Source organism: Notechis scutatus, chromosome 3 (genome assembly GCF_049901735.1).
Source record: "Notechis scutatus isolate UNSWTSFEM ecotype Mainland chromosome 3, rNotScu1.2, whole genome shotgun sequence".
In the NCBI taxonomy this organism is placed as follows: domain Eukaryota; kingdom Metazoa; phylum Chordata; class Lepidosauria; order Squamata; family Elapidae; genus Notechis; species Notechis scutatus.
Window position 1 is genome coordinate 62302835 of NC_142011.1, and position 16069 is coordinate 62318903.

The following is a 16069-nucleotide window of genomic DNA, read 5'->3' on the forward strand; positions in this document are numbered from 1 at the left end:
TTTTTATTCAACAGATGAAGTTTAATTGTGCAATATTGGCTTATATATAAGTGCTAGCTTACAAGTCTTGCCATATTCATTTTATGACTTTTTTAAAAAATCTGATAATTTCTGATATATTGTGGGCGTACTATAGAGGCACTGTGTCTTGCGTTCAGCAAAACATTTAATAGTCCCATGACTTTTTCATTAGCAAGTTAGTTATGTTCGGACTCCAGAGGATGACATTTAAATAGATACATGGTTGAACTGAAAATCTTACATGAAAAGTAATCAATAGTCTTCTAATTAGGCTGTTGGTGATACTTAGTAGATTGTCATAAGGTTTAGCTTTGGATCCTACAGTCTTCAACATCTTTATAAATGACTTAAATTAAATAAGAGGTGGAAGGAATGCTTATCATATTTGTTAGTGACACGAAGTGGGTGGGATGATTAATATCCTAGAACAGGGGTCGCAAACCTTTTCGACCTCAGGAAGCATCAAACTCATAATTTTAAATCCCGCAGATCAGAGACCCTGGGAAAATCCCCCCAAAAGTCTGCAGGAAAATTCCCCACCCCATTTTCCTACCGATCAATCATTCTTTATTTGGGATTGCAGGGTACCGTCTCTAGCTCCGTTCTTGGGGGAAAGAGAGAGAAAGACACTTTTGGCTTCATGCAAGGAAAACAGCAGAATTCTTTCTTTCTCTCTCCAAACTCTGCCAGAAATGAGTCTTTGTGAGACTTGTCACGCCAGTGCAGCCTCTTGGAGCAGGATGCCTTGCAGGGTCCCAAAGACTGATTTCTGGCGGAGTTTGGGAGAGAGAAAGAAAGACTTGCTGCTTTCCTTGCATGCAGCCAAAATCAGAAGAAGAAAGAAACGGAAAGAAGCAGCCCGGTGGCCAGGCCAGGCGAGTGGAGCAAGTTTCCCTCACCTTTTCCCCCCTCCCCTCACTACCTCGTGTTGTTCGCAATGCAAGTGACACAAGCCTTGTGTTCGTGCGGGCCATGTGGGTAGCGCAGCCTTGTGTTCCTGCGCAGCCTGAATTAATTGCTTTGGGGGTTGCTTTGGGGGTGACATTTCTCTGCGAACCACCAAAATTTTCTCGGGACCACCAGTGGTCCCCAGCCCACTGATTGGCAACCACTGTCCGAGAAGACAAATAAAATTTGATAATTACAGAAATGAACAAAGACGATTAGGGAACTACGATAGAAACAAAGATCTGTGAAGAGAGATTGAAGGACATGGGAACTTTTAGCTTTGAGAAGACTGAGTGGAGAGATGACAACGTTCTTCAAATTCTGAAAAGCTGTTGTATAAAAATATGTATCACTTCAGAGTGTAAAACACAATGGTAGATCTAAGTTACAGAATGTCAGCTTGCCATTGAAAGTTGGAAAGGAAATGCTTCTAACAGTAACAGCAATTCAGATGTGGAATCAATTACCAAAAGAGATGCTAAGTCATCCCTCACTAGTGGCGTTTAGAGCGAAACAGCTATTTTTGGGATACTTTGATTTGGTTTTCTGCACCAAACGTGGGTTGGATTTGATGGGTGAAATGTTGACTTCCGCTCTAAAACTTTGATTCTATGATTTGCAGTTTCAGTTCTATTTAATAAAGAATCAAAATAAATATTTAGTGGCTAAGAATATAGGTGCTTTGTTGATGTAAATAAGATGAAAGATAAAAAAGTAAACATATATTAGGTGTTTAATTATTGTGACACCTAATCTCCTAGATAAGACTAAAAGGCTGTTGCTTCAGGCTCATAATATCACAGTAATAGCTTTCTTAGTTTGAATGGCACAAATAAACCTGTCACAATACTAGATATCACAATAATTAAACAGCTAATATATATTTACTTTTTCATCTTTTATCTCTTCATGGGACTCTTACTCTTAAATAGATTTGTAATTTTAATCACAGTTGTTATTATACCTTGGATCATAGTTAAATTTGTACATTCAAATGGATCGTGAAAAGAAAAAATAGCTTTGTATTAACAAAACTAATAGGGAAAAAGAAGGGGAGGTTGTATTTGTCTCTGCATCTATGTGCTTTCTGCCAAAGAGTAGCATGACATACTTTATAACAATAGCAGAAGGACCAAGCTGATTTTTTTAGTTAACTGTCTAAAATTGGCCATGAATGCCACCTACTTGTTCACTTGTAAGTATGTTTTTAAAATAGCAACTGTATCTCTGAGGATTGAAGGAATATTTTCCACCTTTTCTTTCTGCATAGATAATTAGCACCATGGAGCCTCAGGTGTCAAATGGCCCTACATCCAATACAACCAATGGTCCTGCCAGCAACAGCCGAAATTGCCCTTCCCCTATGCAGACAGGGGCAGCTACAGATGACAGCAAAACCAACCTCATAGTCAACTACTTACCCCAGAACATGACCCAAGAAGAGTTCAGGAGCCTTTTTGGGAGCATTGGTGAAATAGAATCCTGCAAGCTTGTAAGAGATAAAATTACAGGTACATGTATTTATTTATTTGCTTGCTTGCTTATGTTACTATATAGTAAGATGGTAAAAAGTATATGAAGATGTTGCCAAATCATATTTTACAACATAGAGATTTTGTGCCTAGCATTCATGATTACCCTCTCATTTATACAAACTTCAGTGATGTGCTAAATATCATGTAAAATAAATATGAAAAAGTGAAATTGTGCTCTAAAGGAACTTTTTACTTTATGTGAAAGTCTCGAATTGAATGAAACTACAGTATTTTATCCAGATAAGCAGACAAGTTGGACGATAATAGATATATAATGGGAAAGTTTCTACTTTTAGTAGATGCTGACTATATTTTAGTGTAGACTAGGTGGAGAATTTGTACCCCACAAAACCAAAACCATATGGCTTTGATTTGAAGAAACAACTATACAGTTGCAAACAGCAAGTGGCTTATCTAGTATTCTCCAGTGAAGTCATGATTTCATCTCATTTTTTAAACATTTGTACCATTTTAATTTTTTTTCTTTTAATAGAATAAAATTTGCATTCCCTCTTTGACTTCATTCTGTTCATAATCTTTTTACTTCAGATATTTGTATAACAGGAAATGTGGAACCTTTATGGATTGTCATAATTATGTATTATTGGATAAAGATGTGATGTTGTCATTTTGATTTATTTAGGCTTCACAATATCAAAGGTTATTCTGTTTTTATATGTTTATGTTTTAATAAGTTTATGTTGTCAAATTACTTATAGAAAGAATCCCAAAATTTTCCAGAATTCATAAAATTAATCAAAACCTGATTACTGTTATTTATTTCTAAGTGATCATAATTGACAATAGTAACATGTGTAATGAACATGTCACATGAACTGTGAGATTTTTATATCTAGAAAGTATCTTAGATGAGCAATTATAGAATTAATGATTTGGTGGGAGAGTGAAGAAAATATCAGGTATCATTAAAAATAGTTTTGTGAAAAGAAGACATTGTAAAGAAAATGTGCTTAGATCTGGCTTGCTGCAAAGGCACTTGGAGTTAGAAATAATAATTGAAGGCACTGTGTTGGAATTAAAATTGAACAAAGTTATTTGTCAAACAGGAAATCAGGAGTCCAGGCAGTTCAGATGAATATAGGCTTACTGTATGGTAATGCTCTCTACAAAATCTGAACTATTAGCGGTCAAAGCAAATAGGTGGCAAATCAGAGTCAATGGAATTCAAGATGGGTTGGATTTCGATCTCTTGTGCGTGCAAAGGGACTCGAACATGATGACTGATGAAAAAATATTAATACTAACAGTGATCACTGAGGTGAATCCGACAAAACAATAATAATATTTTTATAAATCAGTTCAAAGTTGGTAGAAAAAAACAATGGTAAAGAAAGTTAAATTATAAGGGACAGAAAGGAGACTGAACAAATAAAATGGAGGATGATTTGAGGATGGATTACAAATTATAAAATCTATTAAGTTTCCTTTATAACATATTATTTATTACTTGACTTACACCTATAATAACCATACACATCTCATTATAAAGGACAATTCTTTATTTCAGAAACCTGATGTTTATATTTGTTTGTTCATTTTGCTCTTGAATTTTCTTTTGTAAAACAGAGTAACAAACAAAATTTTTTATCTGTATGAATCTTTTTCAGATTTGCCCTTTTTTTAGGTCGCCCTTTATTTTTTCCAAGAAAATACAGTCACTTTGAGACGCGTGAAATTATGTCAGTATAACTTTGCAATAAAGTCAAATTAGTTCATCTGGTTGTGATTCCTATCTGATTTACCCTGCAAGGCTGACATCAATCTTGAAAGTGTGAAAGTACAATTATCCCCAACCCCATGGGTCTGTTTTACACCTCAAAAAACCAGGGACGGTCTTTTCTGGCTCACTGTCCAGCTGCAGGCTATACTGTCTCTTACCAACTGTTCCCTTGTCTCCCACAGTCTTTCCCACATATCATTACAATGCAGTATATTGAGATCAGAATGCCTTCTGCATTCTAGAAAGATATCTCCCTGAGATCTATTTGGCTTCCATCTGACTGTGTTCCAGAAATATTTTAATTTCCCCATGCCTTGGGATAGGGTATTATGAAACTCTGCATTGCATGGTTTGTCTGGACTCTTAGATTCTTTTTTTATTAGTTTTCTATTTTTTAAAAAAATTTTTAATAAAGTTTTATTTGGGTTTTCACACATACAAAATACAAGTAAAACATCTTTTTTGAAAATAGCATGGTCCCGGGTTGAACCTCTTTATACAGACACAAAACTCAATTTCATGCTCCTTTTTGTGTTCTATTCCATATCTTATACTATTCTACATTTTCTATATAGTTTTTCCCCTCTTTTAATTTTATCAATTTTATTTTGATTGTCTCATCTCAATTCAAATCATTATATTTATACTTTTGTCTGTTCTGTTTCAATTTCATATTATCTTTTCTCATTAAACAAATTTTCTCCTGTAGTTACTAATTGGAGTGTGACACCTTTATATCTTTTAATTAGATCCATTCAACTCTTATTTAAACTTCAATATATACCTCAAAGATATGACCTTCAATATAATACATAATACATAACTTCCAATCGAATTCTGCTTGGTACATTCTTATAATACACACTATATTCTTTTTTAAAAAAGATTATAAATATATGTAATTATAAACCCTCATTCCATTCCAATTCAGTTCTATCATTAATAATCATTAAAATCTTAACATCTTTAACACTTCTTTTCAATTAAATATCATACTTCCTTAAAGACACATATAATCTCCATAATTAATTTTTCCCTTATTTCTCTTCACATATGTTTTGTAAATCATTAAATATTCATTTTGTTACATTTATTTATTGACAAGCATTCCACTGAATTACGATAGCTATTTTATCAAACATTTTAATCATACATTGTTTCATATTTTCTAAAATTATTTCTGTTTCTAATATAACAATACTATCTTATGTACCTTTGCAGAATCCCCTTTTCCATTAAATTTTCACCCATTATCTCTAAATAGGCCCTGTTTCTCTATATTTTGTTTCTGTCCTTTATAACTTCTTTTCCTTTCTTTCTTTCCTCTCATCTTCTCCTCCCCCTTTTTACCCCCTTGTTTCTCTACTGCTAATTCTCTCTTCTGCATTTCCCTCTTCTGTTGCTTTCTGATTTTATACTTATTTTTCACTCTATTTTTTTTTTGGGGGGGGAGTTGTTTTTCCCAGTCTTAAACTTTCCATTCTCTTTCCCCCCTTTCCTTTTTTCCCCTCACCTAAGATTACTTGTTCATTAAAGATGGCTTCTTCGTTGTCAAAATCTTCTTGTTCTGCAGGCATTTCTTGTTGTTTCTCATAATTCCAAATCTCCATTTCTAAAAACTGAAATACGAAGCCAAAAGAACCTCTCCCTTCTTGTGCATCTTCTTTGCACTTTTTAAGTTCCATTTTCAGTTCTTCTAAAAGTGGAGCCATTTTAAACAGTTTTAAACAACCACCCAATTGATTTTAGTCATTCAAATAAAATAACCAAAATCCAGAAATCATCAAGTAATCCAAATAGTCCAAAGTTATTTCTTCTTACTTCTTTTTCCACTTTCTCTTCCTGGGGTTTTTGTTGCGATATTTCAGTTAAAATGTATCTTTTGGAAGTCTTGTTGAGATTTTGCTGTAAGTTCTTTTTAATTCCAGGCAGTCTCCTCCCTTCCAGATCCTGCCCTTTATTCTTTTCTCTCCTTTCCTGTTTTCAAAAGCTTTTGATTATCCAGAAATCTTTATTATCCCTTTGACTTTTTATTTTCAGCATTAAATGCCTATTAATGTCAAAGTGGATTTTTTTCCAATTTCTTGCTTAAGTCTCTTAGCTGTCAGTATAGGAAAAGGAGAAAAAAAAAACACCAAATCTTTTCCCTTTTCTCTCTCCCTCGCAGCTTAAAAATCTTCTTAGGGAACAATGTTTCAATTCCAGGGTACGTTATTTGTTGCTTTTGCTGTTTGACCTGGTCAACCAAAACTTTCTCTTCTTATCTTCCTCCTGCACATTCTTTTCCGGTCGAGTCTTCTTTGTGGTGGCCATTTCTGACCACCGCTACAACCGCCTTCGGGAAAGGGAGTAATGGCCAGCTGGGGAGGAGAGATGCGGCTCTCCTCAACCCTGCAGGCAGTCTCCCCCCTCTTCACCACCTCTACGGGGTGGCTTAGCCCCAAAACCAGCCGGCTCGGGGCGCTCCAACGGCGAGCACGGATCGAAGCCTCGCAGAGACGAGGTTTTAGTCTGTCGCCGAAGAAGCTCAAACTGGAAGTCCATTAGTTTTCTATTTTAAGTATAATCCTCCTAAATTTATTCTGGAGTAAGGCAGATTCTAAACTAGACCGGCAGGCAGACAAAGAGATAACCAGTCAAGATGTGGATAACAATTTGTGGAAACTACATTTTCTGTCACTGCTACTGTCCCTTAGCACCTTTTTCTTAACTTTTCAGCTCTCTAATAATCTTGTCATTCTCTTTCTGGGTGTATGTTATATTTTCTGCTTATTTTTTTGTAATATCTCCTACCTATTTTGTCTCTCTTTCAGCGCCCTTTCTTCCCATCTCTTTGATTTCTTCATTCATTAACCCAACATCCCTCCAACATTTCTACCCTTGCAGAGCCCATGTTTTTCTTACTTGGTCTGCCTGGGAAGAATATTTTAGAGAGCTATATACAGACCCTGACTATGTAACTAAGAAGAGCCAAATTAGTTTGGACCAAACTCCTTACTGGCCCCTGGTTACACCAGGAGAGATATCCTGGTTGATCAGAGTCCTCAAGGCTAATAAGGCACCAGGTGCTGATAATGTCCTGCCAGAAATAATCAAAAAGAATGCCAGTTGGTGGGCTCCACTTTTAGCATCTCCATTTACATTGATTGATAAAACTGGCCGTATGCCAAGAGATTGGGGATTAGCAATTATCATACCAATTTATAAAAAAGGTAATAGAAATGACCCAGGCAATTATAGACCTATTAGCCTTCTGAGTGTTATTAGTAAATTGTATGCCAAACACCTAAACTATAAACTTCAGGATTGGCTAATTTCTGGGGGGGATTATCAAAGATGAGCAAGCTAGTTTTAGAGAAGGAAGATCTACGGTGGATCATATCTTGGTACTTCACCATCTGGTTCAAACATACACAAATAAAAAAAAACCTCTGTTTTCGTGGCCTTCCTTGATTTTAAGCAGGCCTTCGACTCAATATACAGGAACACCCTCTGGGAGAAATTAAAACACATTGCCATCGATAAACGCCTCCTTTTCCTCATACAAAAATTGTATGCTAATTCCACCTTGAAAGTTAGGTATAATCCTCAAGGGACTTTAACCGGTCCAGTAAGGGTACAAAAAGGGGTACAGCAGGATTGCATCCTATCCCTCTCCCTTTTTAACTTCTACATTAACCCCCTGATCAATCTCTTACAGAATCCTGATTGACATCCTCCTAATGTAGCACAACCTAAAATTCCGATTCTCCTATATGCCGACAATGGTGCTATAATTTCACAAATTCCCAGAGGACTGAAGAGAGCATTTACGGCAACACTTGAATATTGTAGACAGAATAAGCTGGTACTTAACTTTGATAAATCAAAAGTTTTAGTTTTTGCTAAAAGACCTAGAACAATATTCCTGGAAAATAGAAGGACACAGTTTAGAACAGGTTAGGACATTCAGATACCTTGGGATGGTTTTCCACTCACAAGGGACATGGAAGGCACATCTGGATCACATTGCAAGCAGCCTATAGGTCCTCAAATGCAATTAAACATTTTTTTTACACCGGTGGAGGGCAATTAGTACCTGCGGCCTTAAAACTTTTTGAGGCCAAAACATTGGCACAAATTCTATATGAGGCACAAACAGGAATCCTTGCAACAACAACAACAAAAAAGACTTGCTAGAACCTATACAAACCAAATTCCTGCACCCAAAAGAACTCCAAATGCCCAGTTAAGAATCGAGATAGGCATGCCTCAAATTCAGGTAAGAGCCTGGAAGATGATGATCATTCATTGGCTAAAAATGCATTTCTTTCCAGAGGGACTGACCCCGCTAGTACTGACTGATAACTACCCCTTCGTTGGAAACAGGTAATAGACCACAAGCTGGGCTCCTATGGGCTCTCACCAGTATTCTTAATGTCCCTAAGCTTTGACCAAGCAAAGCAAGTAGTAATCAATAGAATGAAGGACATGGAGTTCCAAGAAGAACTAAATAGGCTGGCTTGCCACAGCAGGGACAGAATCAATCAGTGTGGGAATCGGCAAGATATCTAAATGATCTGATCTTCCCAAAACAAAGAATAGCATTATTCAGAGACAGATTTAATATTCTCCCATCAGCACTCTTTCAGGGCAGGTATAAGAAAACACCAATAGCAGAATGGGTATGTATATGTGGTAAAGGAGAAGTTGAAGATACCTCACATGTTTTATTGTACTGTGAGTTATACAGAGTTTATGGGTCATTGTATATTCTCCCCATACTAGAGAGATTGCCAGGGGGGGCAGACAATTTTTATGTAGGCTTTCTCCTCCAGGACTCAAACCCAGATATTACGCATGCAGTGGCAAAATTCTATGTTGCTGCAATGTCTAGAAAAAAAATGGTTACAGAATTATAGCTGTCAATTTGTGCCAATTTTTGGAAATAGAACAATCTTTGGAAAATGATATTTGCACACATACTTATTGGCTCTACACTCATATAAACCAGGGAGTGCCCCTTAACTGTTTGAGAACATGTATTTTCTTAACGGATGTTTTTATCCACTATTAATGTATTATAATGTGTCAGTATTATATATATATATTGTAAATAGTGATGTCTATTGCTGGTCTAAGACCATAATAAAGTTATATTCTATTCTCACTTGGTGTTTCTCTGCCTGTCTTCATCCGTCCTGCCCTCCTTTTTTCATCCTCACAAAATCTCCAGAGACATTTTGTCTGCCTGCAAAGTAGAGCAGCCTACAGAAAGCATCTGCCTTCCCACACAGCTTCTTTCTAGAGCATCTCCTTAGAGGTGTTTGTTGTTGCTGGTTTTTCTTTTCCACATCTCATAGTTTGGAGTTTGGGTTTTTCTTCAGAGAGGCAGAGAAACGCAGAGAGAGAAAACAAGAATTTGTGGATTTGGTGTGCTGCTACTGAGCTTCTTACTTGCATGATCAATCAGAAGAAGGAATAAATCCCAGGATTTTACATAGAGCATAAAAATGCAGGAGGTTCCTGAGTTATTTCCTGGTTTTGTTTTTAAAGCTTTTTGTTTTACTTTCATGAAATGGGAAAGTTTAAACATTCTTTTTTTCAAGTGTGCTAGGTATAGGGAAAATAACAAATGTTATTTGTTATTTTTAAGAAAGTGAGGATACAAACAGTAGTCGTGTGTGTGAGAGAGCATGTATGTTCTGTATCTAAAATGAGCATTTTGTGTAAAAAGAAAAAGGAGGAAGACATAAGTAACAATCTTTTGATATCTTTTATCAGGGAGGGGAATGGAAATTATATTTTAAAATTAATTTTATACAATGCATTACATAGTTGATCCTACTTATCTATTGTTCATTTTGCTAGGTGTTTATAGACTTAAACATTTGTATTTTCTAGTTTGGTATAATGTTTTAAAGAAGTTGCTTGTGGATATGTCTACCTTTATGGCCTACATCTGTCTACTATTGGGTTCCAATTTATCCACTTTTGGAGTGGCTTTTAGTGTAACTTGTGGACCCTGTTATGCATAGTTCTGTGGCTCAATTTGTTCTTATGCTTTAAAAGGATATCTGAAATGTCAAGATTGTAATTGGTACTTTGCAGGAATAAACTGGCTTTTATTATCAGACTACAGGGCCATCAAACTCACTGCCGCTTACATTGAGTAACAGCAATTTTTACAACATCATGTATTATATAGCTTTCTTAAGCTACATCTAGAGATACCAGTGATTGTACATCAGACCTTTACCATGCAGTATTTGTATGAATCACAATAAATATAAAATAACTATAAAACATGCCAAGTTGAAGCTGTTTATATGAATATGTATTTATTCAACAAACTTAGATAGCAGCTTATCTACCAGAAGGAATTCTGGAAAGTAAATAGGATGGAGTAAAAACAAAAAAGAACATTGCTTTTCTTGACAGTGAGCTGCCCGAAGTTATTGGAAATCATTCGGCCAATACATCTAGGTAACCAAGAGCTTCTGAAAAAACAATACAAGGTTGCAATTGATATGTATAGGTTAAATTAGAATGCAGTTGATTACCTATTCTATTAAGTTTGAAAAAGTCAGGTTCTGGGAAATTTTGCAACAATTTCATTGGCAGAGATTTGAGCTCGTTGTGAACCTTTGATTCAGCCAAATATTAGATATTTCTGGATAGGGAGAAGGACAGGATCATCAGGAGGGTCAGGGGGGGGCAGCTTTATTTTTTTTCTCATTTTCTCCATAAGCGTTCAGAGCATCAGTGTGGGAGTTGTTCAGTCTCGTTGGAATAGGTGGGCTAGCGGCGCTCCTCCTCCACGACCCCGCCCCCAGTTTTGCCAGCCCAGTAAGGCAGCTTATTCTTTCCTGCGGAACAGGGCAAAGACACAAAAACCTCAGGTTGAAAAACAAATCTATCCCTCAAGGCGCAAGTCACCCAGGGCCAAAAGGGTACCGCGGTTCTCGGCCGTGCTCCAACATCAGGGCAGCGCAGTTGGAGGCAACGGCCTTCAAACCGTGTCTCCCCCAGCCCAAAGAAACTAGCCCTTGCCATAGTGACTTCCGTGCTAACTGCGCTGTTCCAATTGGTGCAGCTTGATTCAAATGGCCCGAGGCTTTTATTCTCCCTGCAGAGAATGCCACTTGGGATGGGGCATCAGCACCTGTTTTACCCCTCCTCACCGTTTATCTTTGCTGAGGGAAGCCGTTTGAGACGAATTCCTCACATGGCATGGGATTACTGCTGGCCTGGTCTTCGTGCACCAAAATTAACTGCCGGCACCATCGTGCTATTCTTAGACCGCGTGGTAGTGCTCTGTAATTCATATTGCAGGTTTGTGAGAGGCATTGTCCCCAAGTAGGGTTCTCAGGAACCCAGGGGAATTTAGAACTCTGTTTTTCCCCATTCTCGGGACCCTTTGAGCAGGAAATTAGTTGGCTTAGCCCTCACAGGCCAACTGATCCAGCAGCACAACAGTGAGCACCAAGGCCTGAGTCCGCCTGTGCAGGGCAGCTGTTGTAGGCCAGCAAATTCAACAGCAGTTTTTCTTTCCTTCTGGCATGTTAGGTGTTCTCAAATTTGGCTAATCTGGCAATATTCAGCACAAATATAATTAATTAACTGTATTATTGATGGACAATATATTTTTAATTTAAAAATTAATATTAATAAAAATTATAATATAAAATTAACATAAAGAGGGGGAGCATTGTTATTAAAGGTTCCTTGTCCATCCCTGGAACAGGCCCCTGGGCATGCCAACCATCCAACATTATAGCCTCTATTAATGGTTATACTGTAACCCTTCTGTCACAATGGCAAGCGGTAGTAGCTCTAGAGCATCAGCCTCAAAGGTCATGTTTAAAACCCAGAGCAAGTCAAAACAGTCCCAAGGAACTTCCAAGGCCACAGAGAAAGATGCCAAAAGGCACTAGAATGCACTGGAAAAGCACATGAAAAAGTGCATGTGGGAGGCTGAGAGAAACTCTCAGGCTTCATCTTCCTCTAGACCAAAACAGGCTCCAAGACCCCCTCCGCCACCTCTTCTGGATCTGTCCATGCCATCCTGGCACAGTGTGGCTTCACAAGTACAACCTAGCACCTCAAGGGTAGCACCAGTTACATGAAGGGCCCCCAAGGCCACATTTACCCCAACAGCGGCCAGACTTCATCAAGAGGAGGCCCTCCCGGATGAGATCCCCGTGAGGATGAGAGCTTGGATGCAACTGGCAGTATGACAAAGTATTGCAGCAGGGGTGCAGCAGACCGTTCTGGCTAGGCAGCAGCCTGCAAATTTTGATTGCAATTCCCAATCATTACGGCTGCCAAGCAGGATGGAACAGCACTACCCTCAGGTACATCTCCAAGGGGAGATTTCTGTGATCCCAGACATACCTCTCCAGGGCTTACAAGATGAGGAAGGCCAATTGACCAAATGGAACAACTCTAGTCAGGGTCAGCACACAACAGTGACCTGGCCCTATCAGAGATGGATCCCCTAGAAGGGGGCATGTTGGATGATGAGGGCCTCATTCCTGATCAACCAACATTTACAGGTGTGTTCTGCCCTCAATTATTTAAGTTCCTCTTGTTCAAGGCTAAAAACACTGCACGCCTGGACAAATAGACCCCCTCTGCCCAACCAGCAGTGTTGCAGGAGAAGTCAGAGGATTTAATGTTTCCCAACCGGTTGCCAAGGTGGACGTAATTCCAGTCCTGCACATGTTCTCGGACTTGGTACAAAAACAATGGGCTTCCACAGCGGTGTACCTAGCCCCCATGGGATACGACAGGAAGTTTTACAATCTGGCATCAGAATTCTCTAACTCCCTGAACACCCCAGAGGTTGACGACCCTGTAGTAGCCTTAGCGTCCCCCTCCACTATTCCCAGTGAAGCAGAGGAGGCGCTTAAACCGGAGGACAAGAGAGCTGAGTTAGCTCTTCGTAAGGCACATCTGTTGTGGTTAGCCGGCAACAGGTGCAGACGGCTGAGGAGAGTGAGGACTCAGATGAGGGGCCAGGATCATTAGGGAGTGGATTGCTGCCTTCAGAGATTGTGGGGGCTGGCAGCAGTGATGAGGAGGTTCCCGAGGAGCCTGTGCCAAGTGTACGTGGGCGCAGGACTGCTCAAAGGAAAGAACAGTTACAACAGCATGGGCAACTCAGGAGTAAGGCTGCAAGGTAATGGCTCCTCCTTCAAGAAAATAAAAGCCAGCTGTGAAACTAACCTCCTTTCCAGAAGGCAAATAAGTTTTGAACTCAGCCTCGTGGACATTACAGTTGGTATTTGAAGACTCTTGTACATTATTTCTTATCTGTTTTTGGTCAGACTTGAAAAAACTTGACAAGGCTCTTTCTTGTAGGAGGTAATTAGTTGGAAGCAGCCTTTTGTCTGTGAAGAAACAGGATTCTTAGCTGAAACTTAAACAGATTATACTGCTGCCTTTGTCTTGTGTTTGCTCTCTTGGAACCAGGTTTGGGTCAGAACAACATCAGTCAGATGCGTGGGGCATAAGAGTGGCCACGGCAGCATCCTTTTTTTTACAAGATCCTCCCTTAGGTGGCTCTGTCACCTAAGGGAAACCATACTGACCTCTAATATAAGGGTGCATCAGGACATAACCAAACTGATCGCAGCTGCAGAATTCTCTGCGGACGCAACATTCAATGCATTTAAGTTTTCATCAAGAACCATAGCATCCCAGGTTACAGCACAGCAATTGCTATGGCTAAGACACTGGCAAGTTGACACAAAGAACAAGTGGAAGTTTGCCTCATCCCCCATTTTGCGAGACAAGTTGTTTGGCTCTGCCCTTGATCCGCTACTGATTGAAACGAGAAATAAGAAAAAGTTCCTCCCCTCTCTTTTTTGAAAACCAGATAGCAGAAATAGTCCTTTTGGAGGGGTTCCTTTCGTCCCTTCTATCAGGGACCATATTCCCCAAGATTCCAGAGACCCTCTGGATTTAGACCAGGGCAACAGTCAGAATCAACTTTGGGGACAGGAGCAGGAGGGGAGGGCAAGCCAAGAGACCTTTCCAAGGGGCAGGAAACAGGTCATTCTGCCACCCCAAATAGGACCATTACTTACGTTCCCATTGGTGGATGGCTTAAACTCTTCACAGACCAATGGGACTCTTCAACCTCAGATGCCTGGGTCAGAGAGACCATTAGATTCAGCCTAGCACTAGAATTTCAATCCACTCCCCCAAACTTCTTCTTGGCATGCCTTTCTTCTAGAGATCCTCTTATGGAGGCATCCTCTTATGGAGGATATTCATCATTTACTGGAGATTCGAGCCATTCAACCAGTGGCTCCAAACCAGCGAGGGCAAGGATTTTACTCACATCTTTTTGTTGTTCCGAAGAGTTCGGGGGTGGGTGGGGGTGGAGAGCAATTTTAAACGCCTCAACCTGCTCTATTTCCTGCTCTATCGCAGCCTCCACCCCAGGACCTTTACAAAGGTTCTTGCCCATCTCAGAGGTAGACCCGTCTGGCTACAGTGCTATCTTGATGAAATCTTACTTTTGCCAGCATCCACCCAACAAGCAGTTATAGATACTCAGATCACATTGAAGACCCTAGAACAACACGGTTTTTCAATAAACTGTGCAAAGCGTCATTTAATTCAATCAACTCAATTGATTCAGTTGTAGACACTCTAGAACAGGGGTGGGCAAACTTTTTGGCTCGGGGGCCGCATTGACTTTTAAAATTTGACAGACGGGCGGGTCAGCACAAGATTTTGGGGAATCGCCCCCACCCTTCCCTCCCCTCTTCTCCTCCTTCCCCTCCCCTCGGAGGCCCCCTGAGTCAGGAGTTGCTACCGCCGGCGCGGCTCCAGTCCGCGCTGCCTTGGGAAGGAAAGGCAAAAGGAAGAGCCGCGGTGGTGCTTTGCAACGGGAGCAGCGGCACCGGAGGCTCAGGCTCAGCGGCTCCTGGTTTTGCCTTTTCCTTCCCAAGGCAACACGGGACTGGAGCCGCGCGGAGCTGCGCCGGCGGTAGCAACTCCTGACAGCCCCAGCTGGACACCTGAGCAGAGCCCGGGCGGAACTGCCTGTTGCTGCTGCCGGAGCACCGCCGGGTCGCCTCCTCCAAGCAGCCCGCCCGCCCGCCCGCCGGGCTTCCCCTCCGCCCGCGGCTCGGGGCCAGGCGAGCGCCCGCAAGGAAAAAGGAAGCCGGAAGTTGCTGGGAAGTTGCTAGGGGCTGGGAGCAGGCTTTAAAGTGCCGCCCGAGCAAAGTTTAAGCAGCCCGCCCACCTGCCGGGCAGAACCCTTCCACTCCTCGGCAGGAAGACGCTCCAGCCTGCAAACTTTGCCTTTGCAAAGTTTAAGCCTGGAAGCCCCGGAAAAAAAGGGGATCGGCGGGGACTCACCTTCGGAGAGGTCGCACTCGAAGGTGATTTCGAACTCCCAGCCGAGGCCTTTGCAAAGTTCTTTTCTTTCCTACCCGAGAGCGCTCCACACTGTTTTGCAGCTTTGGGGGCCACGCGGCACAGGGCAATACGCCATGCTCAGCGATTTTTTTTCAGGGGCGGGCGGATTGGACAGACCAACGGGCCGGATGTGGCCCGCGGGCCGTAGTTTGCCCACCCCTGCTCTAGAAGGAAAGGTTTTTCTCTCACCAGATAGGCAAGAGAGCATACGACAATTAGCTCAAGAGATCAGGACGTTCAAGCGGGTATCTCTGGCCAACTTATCTAAATTATTGGGGAAAATTATCTCATGCATCACTATTATTCCCTGGGCTTGGCTGCATGCCAGATCCCTGCAATGGTTCTTGCTTTTGTACCAGCGGTTAGGAAGAAGCAATTCCAAGTCCCGGGTCACCGTACCATCAAA

General features: G+C 40.6%; 1 protein-coding gene across 9 annotated transcripts in view; it reads left to right on the forward strand.

Moving 5' to 3' along the window:
* Positions 1–16069, forward strand: part of ELAVL4 (ELAV like RNA binding protein 4) — a 143707-nt gene that overhangs the window by 64477 nt on the left and 63161 nt on the right. For all 9 annotated transcript variants that reach the window (XM_087960248.1, XM_087960247.1, XM_087960249.1 and 6 more), the window contains one exon: positions 2240–2480. In XM_087960248.1, the coding sequence (XP_087816374.1) occupies positions 2252–2480 (229 nt within the window). In that variant the 5' untranslated portion in view covers positions 2240–2251. The remainder of the gene's footprint in view (positions 1–2239; positions 2481–16069) is intronic.